This window comes from Hydra vulgaris, chromosome 05 (genome assembly GCF_038396675.1).
Source record: "Hydra vulgaris chromosome 05, alternate assembly HydraT2T_AEP".
Lineage (NCBI taxonomy): Eukaryota > Metazoa > Cnidaria > Hydrozoa > Anthoathecata > Hydridae > Hydra > Hydra vulgaris.
The window spans coordinates 12,832,524-12,847,050 of record NC_088924.1 but is presented as its reverse complement, the minus strand read 5'-3'; the positions used below and the strand labels follow the sequence as shown (position 1 = coordinate 12,847,050).

The 14,527-nt window shown below is 28.3% G+C and overlaps 1 protein-coding gene across 1 annotated transcript in view; it reads right to left on the bottom strand.

Annotated features, from left to right (window-relative positions):
• Nucleotides 1-14,287, bottom strand: part of LOC136080585 (zinc metalloproteinase nas-13-like) — a 30,646-nt gene extending 16,359 nt beyond the window's left edge. The window contains exons 1-8 of the mRNA XM_065797411.1: nt 14,184-14,287; nt 11,133-11,261; nt 10,923-11,040; nt 7,870-7,976; nt 4,420-4,491; nt 4,104-4,334; nt 3,871-4,020; nt 3,574-3,732 (exon numbers count right to left, since the gene is read on the bottom strand). Of these exons, the coding sequence (XP_065653483.1) occupies nt 3,574-3,732; nt 3,871-4,020; nt 4,104-4,334; nt 4,420-4,491; nt 7,870-7,976; nt 10,923-11,040; nt 11,133-11,261; nt 14,184-14,259 (1,042 nt within the window). The 5' untranslated portion in view covers nt 14,260-14,287. The remainder of the gene's footprint in view (nt 1-3,573; nt 3,733-3,870; nt 4,021-4,103; nt 4,335-4,419; nt 4,492-7,869; nt 7,977-10,922; nt 11,041-11,132; nt 11,262-14,183) is intronic.
• Nucleotides 14,288-14,527: the final 240 nt, after the last annotated feature.

The following is a 14,527-nucleotide window of genomic DNA, read 5'->3' as shown; positions in this document are numbered from 1 at the left end:
TATATAGATATATATATATATATATATATATATATATATATATATATATATATATATATATATATAATATAAATAAGGCGAAAATAAAGCTCTTATTACACATAATAATTTTTATTAAACAACATTAAACAACATTAAACAACAACAGCTGCTCATTGTCACCTGGTTTGTTTAGCACTCAATGTTGATTTTTTTGCATCTGGTAAGACAGCCCTGTTTTCTGCAACTAAATTTAGCACATACTTTTGCTGCTCTTCATCTTTTATTAAGACAGCATTAAAGTCTTGTACTAACTTCACCCCTCTTTCGGCGCAATCATTAACAACTTTAAGAGACTTCACTACATCTTTAGAGTTGGCATACGACTCATTGTTTTTCCAGTTTGAAGGATCTTCTTTAAGAAAGGAAATGTCAATATTTAAGAAATTAAAAAATGAAAGTGATTTACACGTTACAAAGTCCTCAAGGGATTTACTCATTACATTTGTAATATCTGCTAATTTCTTTGATGGCCTATTATTGTCTAATTAAGTTTTGCCATCCACCGAGCATGATGGAAGGCTCCAGGTGCTTTAAACCTTATTCCACTAGGAGGTTGCTCTCCTAAATATATTAGACATAATTTCAAGAAGTTCTTTATAATCATCTCGTGGTTGTGAGTCTTGCAAACATTTTTTTAAGAAATTAATTATAGACGCTTTTTTTTCAATCGAGACGTTTGAAAGATATCTTTCAGCTTCTTCATCTTGCACTGTTGGGCTAAAATCATCTTTCTTGATATTCTTCCAGGCTTGTTTAAATCGTTTGAAAATAGCAACATCTGGTCCGGACGTTGTTGGAAAATAAATTTTAAACACAGATCCTGCAACAATTTCAGTAATGTGATGACGACAAGCTAAACTCAATAATTCTTTTCCTAATTTTTCTTCAAGTAAATTACAAGCACCTTTCTCAGATCCTGTATTGCTAGCTGTGGTATCAAACGACATGCCACACAGATTATTAATAAGATTTGAAGCGTTCCATTCATGGAGGGAGGCTACAACTGCAGTAGCAATGGCTTCTCCTTTTGAATCAGGAAGTTTTGGCACTCCCAGAAGTTTTTTAATACCACGCCCTGTTACTAAAACTGACAAACACTCAACTCATTTCCACTTCCATCGATGTCTGCCATCATTTTTCCATCCCAATGAACTACGAGAGGTACATCTGGTTTGAAATTTTCTTTCGTTTCATTGTAATGAGTTTCACGATAATTAGTTCTTGCCCTATGAAAAGTAGTAACAGATATAGAGAACCCTTCAATGGGAGCTCCTAAACTTTTTATTGTAGCTGCTACAGTTCGCATTGCCACACGATTGCTTACTTTTCCTCTATCTAAGGAAGCGACAACTTCAGGGGTAATAATTTTTTTATAGAACGCTTCCTTTTCAGACCGGAGCTTTCTGTAACATCATCTTTTCCTTTCAAAACTACGATATCATCATGATCGCTACTAGCAGAACTTGAAGGCGAAGTTGAATTCTCAAGAACAACTACTTCTTCAGAGCGTTATTTCCTTAACGCTTCTTTTTGCAAACGTTTATCCAAACTTATCTCTCTGCAAACTTTATTTTCTTCTTTCTCTGCATCATCTTTATCAATGGAACCCAAGACCATGTTTCCATCATCTCGTTGATCTATGAGGAAATCGCGATCTTCAGCAATTTTTATTAAATCAAAAACATTAGTTGGCGCAATATCAAAAAGTTTCATAATTCTCTTTTCAAAGTCTGTTACTTTGCTTCTAGCAACAGCTGATTTCTTATTTCTGTCTTTTAATAGATCCGTATATTCTTTATGAAATTTTTCAAACCTTGTAACTGCATTATCCTTTCGAATTGTAGGAATTTTAGCTTTTTCCCAAATTTCACAAGTTGATTTGATAACTGTTACCGAACTTTCATGTATACTCAATCCTTTCACCTCATGGTGGAAGAAAAAACATTTTAATACTTCCAAAATCGTTGGAAGCTTAAGATGGGAAAGCATTGATATTGGTTGACCAATTAACCATTTTGCTGTAGAAATGCGTGTTGACTTTGCGACTGCAGCCATTTTAAATTTTCTTTAATACAGTGTATGAATGAAAATATATTTTGTTGTCACCTATATTTCCAAACAAAATTAGTTTCGTTGAAACTCGCAATTATATCACTTTCTTAAAATACTGTAATTAATATTATTAGTCAAGCAAAATAGATAAACTATTGTAATTTTATTTCAGGAATCACAACACTCTTGATAAAGTCTCGAACTGAGCTAAACCATATAATAAACCAATATAATAAAGTATAATGAAATTTGGCTTAGTTTGCAACTTATTTTGCCGCTTTAATATGCATTTAAAAAGGAAATGCTGTTTAACAAAAATTATAATGCGTAATAAGAGCTTTATTTTCGTTTTTATTTTATTAAAATCGAACGGTAAATAACCGAAATGTGCACAGAAAACGAAGGTCAATATTTTATGATCCATTTTTGGATCACCCTAATATATATATATATATATATATATATATATATATATATATATATATATATATATATATATATATATATATATATATATATATATATATATATATATATATATATATACAAATATAATACTTTAAATTTATTTATTCTAAACGTGTAATAAATATAATTATATATATATATATATATATATATATATATATATATATATATATATATATATATATATATATATATATATATATATATATATATGTATATATATGTGTGTGTGTGTGAGAGAGAGATGTAGATAGTGTGTGTGTGCGTGTGTGTGTGCGTGCGTGTGTGCATACATTTATCATAGTAATGTAGTTTATTTCTTTCCTCCAGCCAATGCGTTGTAGAGATATAAAAACATATATCATATACTCCTAAATATTGAAAGTTAAATACATAATATAATATATAAAGTACATAAGCCAATAGCGATATTTATCCATCTATAAGCATTAATCATGTTTTCTTTGTTTGTGGTTTAATAATTTAAAGATTCACTTACTATTTTATTTAAGTTTTACAATTTTAAACTAGCAATGTTGGGTTGTATACATTATTTCAACGTTGATCTATATACATTGAACCAAAATTGGGTTATATACGTTAGATCAACGTTAATCCATATACATTGAATCAACATTGGATTATATACATTGGATAAACATTGGGTTTAGATCGTAAAATCAATCAACTTTTGAAATGTTTTTAACGTTGGACAAACGTTTCTGTGCAAGCTGTTTTTAATGCAGTAATATTTTCTATTGATATTATTGCTAAACACTTGACATTGAATCAACGTTGGATTTGCATCTGAAAAAATAACCGACGTTTGCGATGGTTTTACATACTAGATGTAAAACCTACGCGAACGTTGGTCTAAATAGATGCATGCTTTATATATATATATGTATATATATATATATATATATATATATATATATATATATATATATATATATATATATATATATATATATATATATATATATATATATATATATATATAAAACTTACCTGCACAAGATTTGCAGCATAGTCGCATCATCCCTTTAGAGAAATTAGGGTCCGTACAAAATCCTTTTTGAGCCCATCCAGGACATTCCTTGTCAATATCAACTCCATCAGTGCATTGAGGTAAAGCTGATGTTGCAGCTGGTTTAACTGTTGATAAGCCTAAAAAATAATATTTGATTAACTAATAAACTAGATTAAAAATTATTTTATAAAACTACTAAATAAATTTTTGTTATCGGTTTATATATGCGCTATATGCGAAATATTTGCGCTGTGTGCAAATAATTTTTTTCATACTTGCGCATGACTTGCAGCAGAACTGACTCATGCTTTGCCAAAAATTTGCTGATGTGCAATAGCCTGCTTTAGCCCATAAAGGGCAGTCAGTATGGATGTCTTGTCCTGGATTACAACGAGGCAGAGGTGTAGGTTTAGGTGTTACTGTGCCTAAAAATTATAGAATCAATATTAGTAATAAATAATGACAAAAACTAAAATTGTAAATAGAAATAATTAAAAATTATAATTACCTGGACAACCATACATTAACTTTAATTGTGCTATATCTCCTTGACTAAAACCATCTCTTTGTCCAATTAAATTTTGTTTGCTTTTGTCTAAGGTAACAATTGTGACACGACCTCCTCCAAAAGCTGTTTGATCATAATGCATCATAGACTCATAGTCATAGGGTGTTCCCAAACTGTTAATTTTATTTGTTGTGTGTACATTAAAATTGTGCCTCATATCTCTTCCATTAACTGAAAATGAATATAATGAAAATAAAATAAATAGTTAACAACTTCCAATCCAGTTTTTAAGTAAATATAGTTAACTGTGTTTTACCTGGTTGAATATTATTCCAAATTATGGTAACATACTTGTCACGATCTGGTCTACTTTGTTCATGGTAAAATCCTATATTAAAATTAAAAAAGTTTTCAGAAAAGTTTTTACAAAAAATGTTAATTATCTAATAGTTATTTTCATAATTATAAACTTTATAAATAGTGTTTTTATTAATTTAAAAAAGAAAATTTGTTTATAAATTTGTTTATCATTATTTCTTCCATTACTTCTTTCATTTTGTTTTAAACCAAAATAACAGTTATTACCTATTTTTTATTATTTCAATAAAATAAATATATTTGCATTAAAATGCAATAAATGTTAAGCAACATAATAAAATAACAAAATAAAAAACACAACATAACATAAAATTAAAATAACATAGCAAAAAAAAAAACACAACATAATACAAAATTAAAACGTGCTATTTTTATATTGATTAGAACATTTTTGTTTACATTTTTGCTACTTAAGTTTATTTTTCTATTGTACTTTATTTTTTTTTTCAAAAAAATTAGAGATATAAAAATAACTACTAAACAAGTTTGTTTTTTAAAACAATAAATATTTTTGCAAGCTTATTAATATTTTATTATTTATAATGCATTATCCTGTTGTATTTTAATAACTTTGCATTGATGTTTTTTTTTCTGTAATATATTCAACTCTGCATTCTTTATAGAAATAAAAATACCTTAAAACACATAAAAAAACTTTTCGTTTAAATAGTATAAAAAGACAAAGGAAAATATTTTCTGGGCATGGGATAATATTGACCACTCTAATGTAAGGTGACCAGACATTCCACATTGGTTGTGACTGTCCCACATTTAAGTTTCTTGTCCTTCATTCAAACTGTTCAACAAAATGTTTCACATTGTACAACGTTTTAGGATTTGTTATGATTTTTTAAAATACGAATACCTTGAGGAATCTCCTTGTAACAAACCCAGTGGGCACATGACGTGTTTTTGACATTTATAAAACGTATTAATATATTTTAATATTATTTTAGACGTTTTAGATACGTATTGTGTCTACTGGGAAGTTATTGCATATTTAAATTACATTTCATTTAAAGATTTGTTAATTGAATGTTGAGTACGATAAGAATGTTAAGTGAATATTTAGTATATCTTTAATATTTTTTCACATTTAGTGAATTAAAACATAAGTGGATGAAGGCTTTTTATCGCAAAATACAAATTTCCACTTATGATGAAAGTTTTATGTAATGCTCTTTCGCATAAATATAAAATCTCCGCACAAAAGCTTAAATACCATTTTCACTTCAATTCACCCATAACAATGCGTTATATGGATTTAGGTACTAAAGGACATTAATAAATTCATCTATTGAAAATACAATTTTGATTGCTATATTGTTCTAAAAGTATTTACCAGGGTCAGATTTACCTATAGGTTTCATAGGCTATAGCCTAGGGCGGCAAATTTTTTGGGGCGGCAAATTTTCAGAAGAAAGATTAAAACTATTTTGTTGATTGAATCTAACTACTGAATCAATATCATATGATGATATTATTCAACATTTGTAGAAACGAAATCAAAGCGTCAGGCTTTGTAAATACTCGTAATTATTTATTGGGATAAAAGAGTATGTCCTACTTTGATCTCTTCTCCACTATATCCAGCCTATATCCACACCAAGACGATCGTGTTTAGATTTTTACACCAACGAGTCGTTAAATTCTTAAGGATTATCTATCAAAAAATCTAAGCCCGATCAGCTTGGCTTAGATTTTTTGAATACGAATACGATTTGAGTAGGTTTATGATTTATGTTCATATTTAAGTTATAGTCGGGTCTTGAAAAGTCATTTTTACCGCTCTTTATTCTCAAACATTAAATTTAAAAATGATATAGTTTTTATTTAAATGTTTAAAAATCAAAGCATTGAGGTTTAAATTTTTATATAAGTATTTTTTAACTATTTCTTAATTTAAACAATTTAAGTAAAACAAACTCATATAATCAAACACTTTACAAATTAAACATTAGCATTATCCAATCAGCTTATAGTTATAAGGTAATAACAATCTAGGTGCCACTTGTAATAAAAGTTCGAAAACTAAACATTTTGTGCAGATATTCTAAGTTATGTTCAGTTTTTTTTTCATATATCTTGGGTGAATGACTCTCTCTAATGCTGTTAATGGGTTTGGATTTTGCTACTATTGACCCAAGGCCTGACCCGTTTGATCCGTTACCCAAATGGGTCAGGTATGCAGTCCCAAATGGGTCAAGTATGTTTACCCGACTCATAAACAGCCCTATTTTAGACAGCTAACCCTTTGGTTAGTTATCTAAAACCAATAAGCAGCTAGTTGATAAAGATTCAAGCAGTTTTATCAATAGAAAAAATATTCTTGGAGTGATCTCGGGATGAAGATGACTAGCTAGAGATTAAGATTTGCAAATGTACTCTTATGAGTATAAAACATTCTCTTATGAGTATAAAACATTAGATTTTTCAAGATAAATTCTCTTTGCAATGATGTAATTTATAACGTTAAAAACAGCTCTTTTTGATAAATGATTAACCTGGTTGTTGTTTTATTATATGCAAGTTCCTTTTCCTGTATTTCTTAAATATAATTATCATTCATGATATAACTTCATGGAATTAACACCTGATGCCTAGTGAAAACAAAGTAAACCCTCTTTGTAGACTATTGTACTTATAGTAATTAAAATTTTATAATTTAATTTGAAAAATAAAACACGTTAACTGAAATCTATAAAAAATATACAGTCATTAAAATTTATTTAAATAATTTTTTTATTGAATAGTTTCCATAAAAAACAGATAAGACAATAATCGAAGCCAATCTCTTTACAAACAATAAATGTGTTTTATTAGGGGTCGCCCATAAATTACGTCACACTCGAGGGGAAGAGGGAAGATTGTATTTTGTGAGGACTTGTTACTAAAGAGTTACAAAGTTGTGACGAGGGAGGTGGGGGAGGTGATTAAAAACTGTCGAAAATTGCGTTTATTATAAAAATTAATTAATCGAAGAATTTTTATATATAACTACCTATTTTTGGAAGAAATAAATTTTAAAAATTCAGATAATAAATAAAGTAGTAAATTACATAAATATTTTATTAAACTTTTATAAATTACATTAAATAGTTTATTTGTTTATTTAAATGGAGAGGGGAGGTTTTATTACCCTATTTATTTTAAATAAATAGCGTAGCGTTTTCGAGATTAACTGAATATATAAAAAAAAAACTTTAAAATATAATCTTTATTAAGTTGAAGAACTCATCAAGCCATCGATTATATTAAGACAATTAAGACAAATAAGCAGATAATGAAAATAATTTAAAAACTGTTTTTACTTGAGTTAACTCAAACAGTAAATCTAATTCTTACTTAATTTAATCTTAAACCTAAATTTTATTAATCTAACACTTACCCATACTATGTCCAATTTCGTGCATTACAGTTCCTAGCTTAAAGCAACCACTCGCCAATGAAATTTCATTAACTCTATATTGCTGGTATCCGACAGGTGACGAACAACTAAATAATTTATTTTGATATTTAAATGTAAGTTAATGTATCATTAAAATATGGTTTTAACTTTATATGAAAAAGATTTTTCTCATTTGACTTTTTATGATTTATTGTTATTCCAGTTGTTTATTTTATTTGTCATATATAAACTATTTGGTGAATAGTTTTATTCAAAAATAAAAAATAAATTATTAGAGTACTTTTAAATACTTCAACAAATTTTTCATAAATCAAATAAGGTTATGACGCCTAAACAATAGCCTTAAATTATGTATTTGATTTTGATTCCCGTTTCTGATTCCTTGAAGTAGTAATAGATGTGACTTGGTACGTCCAAGTCCCAAATTGGTACGCCAAAGTCCACTTAAATTACAATCTATTTGATTGTAAATCAAATAGGTTGTAGTTTAAGTGGCTTTTTAATTGATGATTATTGTAAATGTTTTTGTACGGTTTAAGTGTATACATTTAAATTACAATCTTATACAAAGATTTTTTTAATTACTTTAAAAAAGTTTTATTTTTTATTTTTTAATTAATTCACCTCCCCAAGGCCAAGAAGGCCACTACAGACGAGGAGGCTACTTAATTGTGGTTGAAACCCTTTCTCAACTCTATAACTCCGAAACACAAACTTTGACGAACGAGGCTGCTGTGTGCTGAAACAAGTTGAGCGTGGTACTACCAGAGATGTGGTGGGGATCGAACTCCAAACTTTTGATTCTGATGACCTTCAGAATCACCAGAATCAGAAATTTCTTCATCTCCTCAAAAACCGAAATTTTTTTTTGCCAATTTTCCATTAAAGAGCAAAGTGTCTCTTGATGAAATACTTGTAGGATCTTTCATTGATCTTAATACGTTCTTCGCATCGTTATTCCATTTTTCACTCGTTCGCTTCTTGAGATTTTCATGTAACTCCTTCCCAATGTTGTTAATTAAATTCGAAAGTTTTTCCAGCATAAAGCCAATAACAGTATCAGCTGTCAAAAGCGTTGAACTTTCACGACTCAGTGTCTCAACAGCAATTTAGTTTGGCTCCATAGCAGTTTGCAACATTGACAAAGCGTTAAAACTCATTAATCAGATCCTAGAGATCTACCTCATTAATCAGATCAAGCATATTTAATTCAGTTAAAGTCTCAAACAGGTAAAGTTTTGTTTTAATCAGTGGATCAATCATTGTGGAGAAAAAATTCAACTTCTTTAACGTCCAACGATGTTGAACGTTAAAGAAGTTGAACTTACTTTTGACTGAATATTTGATTTCTAGTGATCGAATTTCTTATATATTTGACAACTTCTCGTGCATTTTTAAAAACAGAATGGAAATCGACTTTTGAATAATCTACTTGCACAACCTCCATGTCATTATTTTCAAAATTGTCAACCTGATCTTCATCATCAGAGTCCGCATTTAACTCACTTGAAAGTCACTAAACCATTTTTCTTATACAAAGTGTCAGTTTACTCCCAAGTGAATGCCATGGTTAATGCAATACTGGCCAATAATCTAGACAATTTTTATATATTTCTTGTTCATTGCTGTCAACACTTATACTGAATTTTGTTCTCTTCCCAATTTTTTTAACAATTTCTGAAACCATTTGATTTTCCTTGTAATGAAAATCAGCGTTGATAAGCTTTGTTACCCCACTCTCATTTTTCGGAAGTTGATATCCTTCTTTTTTGATTGCATCGCAAATGAACTGATTTGTGGTGATAGCCGTAATGGATATTCCATCTGTGGCCATGTCAGAAACTATTTCATTTAAGCTCTTAGGTTGAACAAAATCAAGCATTGTTTTAGGTTTTTTTTCTGCTACAACTTGTTCAGGAGGAATTTTTTCAGTATGAGACCAATCAATTCCATGCTTCAATTTTAAGTGAGCCTTTAGGCCGTGGATCCTCAAGAGCACTTAATGACATAATTGCAGCGATTGCAAACTTCTTCTATTTCCTTAGTCACTAGATTTTTTCTTTTTGTTGCAAACTCTCAAACAGATGACATCTCTATTGAATTAAAGTGTACATATATATACATATATAATAAATATTCTTCATAACAAGAATAATATCTACTTACTAGCGAAATATTGAAATAATTAATCAATAATATCAACCAATAATATAAGCCAATAATATCAACAACTCAACCTCACTGTTATAGTTTGTATTCTTATTTATAGGAAAGAGAATCAGTATTATGTTTTGTTTAACATTTGTTTCTATATTAAGTTAAACTATTAAAAGTAGTTATATTATGTAAAAGTGTGTAGTTTTTCGTATCGTTATTCTAACTCTGTTATATTTAGCGCTATGGCTTTTATTCCATTCGTGTGAGAATTCTTTGTGCGGAATGAATCTCTTAAGGGATTAGTTTTGCAACCATTAAAGAGTTTTTCATATAATTCTCTAAAGGAAACTGCTTGTGTTGCAATCTTTAATGATTATTTTAAACGAGTATTAGAAATGATTAGGGAATTGGTTTCGTAACAATCATTACACTCGCTTCACAAAACAAATATTTTTAAGTTTAATTCATAGAAAAATCCAGAAATCGTTCAAAAATCAAACTGTTCTTTTAAATTTTTTTTTAAATTTTTGGTTAGAAAAAAATATTAAGATAAAAATCAAAAACAGGAAAACAGGTAGCTAAAAAACAGCTGTTTCCTGTTTTCCTATTTCGGCTAAAAAACAACTGTTTTACGGTTTCTGTTAATAGCTGTTAGAAACCCTAGGTATTAATCAACATGACACCAATCTAATCCAATGACTAAAAGAAGTTTTCAGCAGGTGAAAAACTTGCAGTAAAAAATTCATAATTCATAGAATTACTTGTTGTATAAACAAAATATTTAATAAAACAAAGTTTGTGGCGCTGTATTCAGGAAAAAACAGTGCATAAAAATATGAATTATGAAATATAGAGTAATATATAAACAGTCTTACCCACTTCCGTGGTAAAAGCTTAAGTATTCACGTTGGTTAGTTCTTTGAACAAACTTCAAACAAGTGTGTTTGTGGTATTCTTCTATTGCTTTAACTACCATTGGTTGACTTTGTTTATCTGAAATAAAACAAAATATTTACTTAATTGAGAGTAACAATAATATAACAGTAAAACATATATTTTGACATATTTGTATTTTCGTTTCCTACTGAGTCTGCTCATTTCGTATGGTACGATATTATTTGGCCAACGCCCTCCAATGATACTTCCAAAACCGTTAAGAACTGCTGTTTTTTGATCGGGATCCAAGATCATGTCTCCTTCAAAAAGGTCTTTGTCTGAAAAGAAAAAGTCATTTTAGATTATCAATATCAGTAATTTACGTATGGTTTTAAGTTTAAACATCTACTATACACACACATACAAACATATATATATATATATATATATATATATATATATATATATATATATATATATATATATATATATATATATATTTATATATATATATATATATATTTATATTAAAGTCGACTAAAAGACGACTAATTAGTCGACTTTGAAAAATCGAATAGTCAATTTAATCGACTATGGACATCCTACTAATCGACTGAAAGTCAATTTAGTCGAGTAAAAATCTTAATATCCTTATATCTTTTCATTCAATTTAACTTTTCAATCTTAAACTTTTGTCTGTTCGTTTTATAACAATAGTATGTAACTATTTACAATAGTATTATAACTATTACCTAGTTTTTTGTTCACTCTCTTAAAGTTTTATCTAATTTATAGCATTATTTTTACCTAAGTAAACTTTCGATTATTTATTTCAATAATTTTTTATTTTTTCTTACTCGATGGTTATGATTTTCATAAAAAATTTCATACAGGGCCGCTCCAAGCTAGCTCGGAGAGCTGGGGGAAAACTAAATTGTGAAGCATCAAAATTTAAATGTCATTTATATAATCACATAGTAAATATGATTGTAATGACTTTTTGATGTATAGCAAGTATTTAAGACGGTCTTTAAATCATTAGGGTTAATAAGAATAGATTGTTCCGTTGTCGGAGAATAGATTGAAAGAAAGAATAGATTGTTCCGTTGTCGGAGCAGCCCTTTTCTTATATTTTTTTTTTGCTCCATTATTATTTAAATAGCAAGTAAAAATTACTTTAATATTTTTATTACTATTTATTTCAAAAAAACAAATTCTTCCCATCATTCGACTGCATCAACTTTTAGTCGACTTCAAAAATGTCTTCGTCGATTTTAGTCGACTTAGGAAATTTATAACTCGATTTAGTCGACAGTCGAATTATTTAATTGCCGTAACAACACTAATATATATATATATATATATATATATATATATATATATATATATATATATATATATATATATATATATATATATATATATATATATATATATATATATATATATATATATATATATATATATATATATATATATATATATATATATATATATATATATATATATATATATATATATATATTTGCGAGAAAAATCTTTTTTAAACAAATCTTGGATCTTGGATAGCATACTAAAACATATAGTTATCAAACATAAAGACAAAAAATATCAATAAAAAACTATAATAATTAAGACATTGATGCAACAAAAATGACATCGAAGCTAGTATTTAGGACGTCCCCACGAGCTTTTTTGCAAGCATAATTTTTTTTTGCATTGATTTTACAAGATTGTTGCAGATTTCGTTTGGAACTCTTCTCCATATGGTACCTAATTCTTGCTTTAGGCTATTTATGGATCGTATTCGTATCTTGACTAATTCTTTGTCCATCTCATTCCAAATAGATTCGATTGGCTTCATCTGGTGGTCAAGCTGGCTAGGGCATTAAATCTACTCTATTTTCTTTCATCCATGCTTTTACTGTACGAGCTGTGTGAGCAGGCGCAAAATTTTGTTGAAATTGCCACCATTCGTTTCGATCAATTAGCATGTTGACTGATATAACCATGCAGTTCTTTAGCATCTCTATATTTGTATATTGTTTGATTCAACCTGTATAAATGTTACACACTCTTACTCCGTAAAAATTAAAGGACCTCGGTACAACAAAGCGGTTACTATACTTTTCCGATTTAAATCTTTTAACAAAAACTTTGCTTTTTCTATTTATTACTTTAAAGTTACTTTCATTATTAAAAATTACTTCCTTCCACTTCTCCAAAGACCACCCAATTCTATCCTTACATCACCTTAATCTTATAAGCCGATGTTTTCTAACAGCTCCATAGACACCAACTTTTTTCCTTAGTAAAATGTTTTTAACTGTATTTGATGAAATATGTTTTCACGGTTTTTGTTGAACGCGTCGGTGAGTTCACGATAACTTAACATCGGATTGGTTCTTACTTGACGAAATATAAGACTAATTTCGCGTTCAGCAGTTTTTTTTAACCTTCCTGATCCTGCAATGCGTTTGATGTCACCTTTTGTTTTAAATGTCTTTAAAGTATATCTGATGAAATTTTGTGAAAATATTAATTTTCTTTCTATTTCTCTATTACTGATCGTTAGCTATCTTTCATGCCTATTATTTGTCCCTTTGTTGCTTCGCTTACTACTTTTCGACTCATTTCTATGTACATTTACTTTTAGGTCTTATCAAATTATTTAAAAAGGCTTTAAACGTGACTAAACTGTTTATCACAGGCAATTTTAATATTTTATGAGAAACTGTCTAACTAACGTATGAAATAATAAAATAATTATGAATAACAGTTGGGTTGACAAGAAAGTAGAACAAAAGACAATTAAAAAGTTTGTGCGCCTATTTTTTTTACAAAAATCCGGTATGTTTTTTGTATTCCTTTGAAAAAAGCAAATTATTAAAAAAAAAGTAACTATATATGAACTTGTTATTGACATGTTGGTTTCAGAGAGAAATAGTTTTCCTATCGTTCAAAAAAAAATTAAGTCTTAAGGAAAAATGAATGGGATTGTACGATGTTTTGAAAAAGAAAATGTGTTTAACTTTTTACTGTGCCAATTACATACATAGAGTTAGATTTAAGTGAGGGACTGAGACTATATACGTTACCCAATAGGCTCGGGGCGTAAAAAAAGACGTTTTTTAAACGTCTCATGAACATTTTAAACATCTTTTGAACGTTTTGGACGTTTTTTGAACGTTCAAAAGACGTCTTTTTAGGTCCCGTGCCCACTCTGTATTATTATATATGTTAATTAAGTAAAAATCTACCTTCCATTTCTGGAACCCAGTGAGATGTGACATAACTTATGCAACACAATAAACCTAAATTTGATAACGACAACATAGTGAGTTCTATTTTATAAAATTAAAATGGTGGAGAGGAACTTTATAGAAATTTATGTAGTAACCAAATACAGTTGAATAAATATTTTTATTATTAGGAAAGCTAATTTAACAAAAAATGCTAGAAATACTTCTTATCCAATAGTTTTGAAAAAATATCAGTAAATAGATATATTTAATATGTTTTTGTAAATAATAATGCCGAAATATTGGCAAATATATATGTTGGTCTTAATTTGAAAAAAGTTCTTAGCAAAAGTATAATTTAA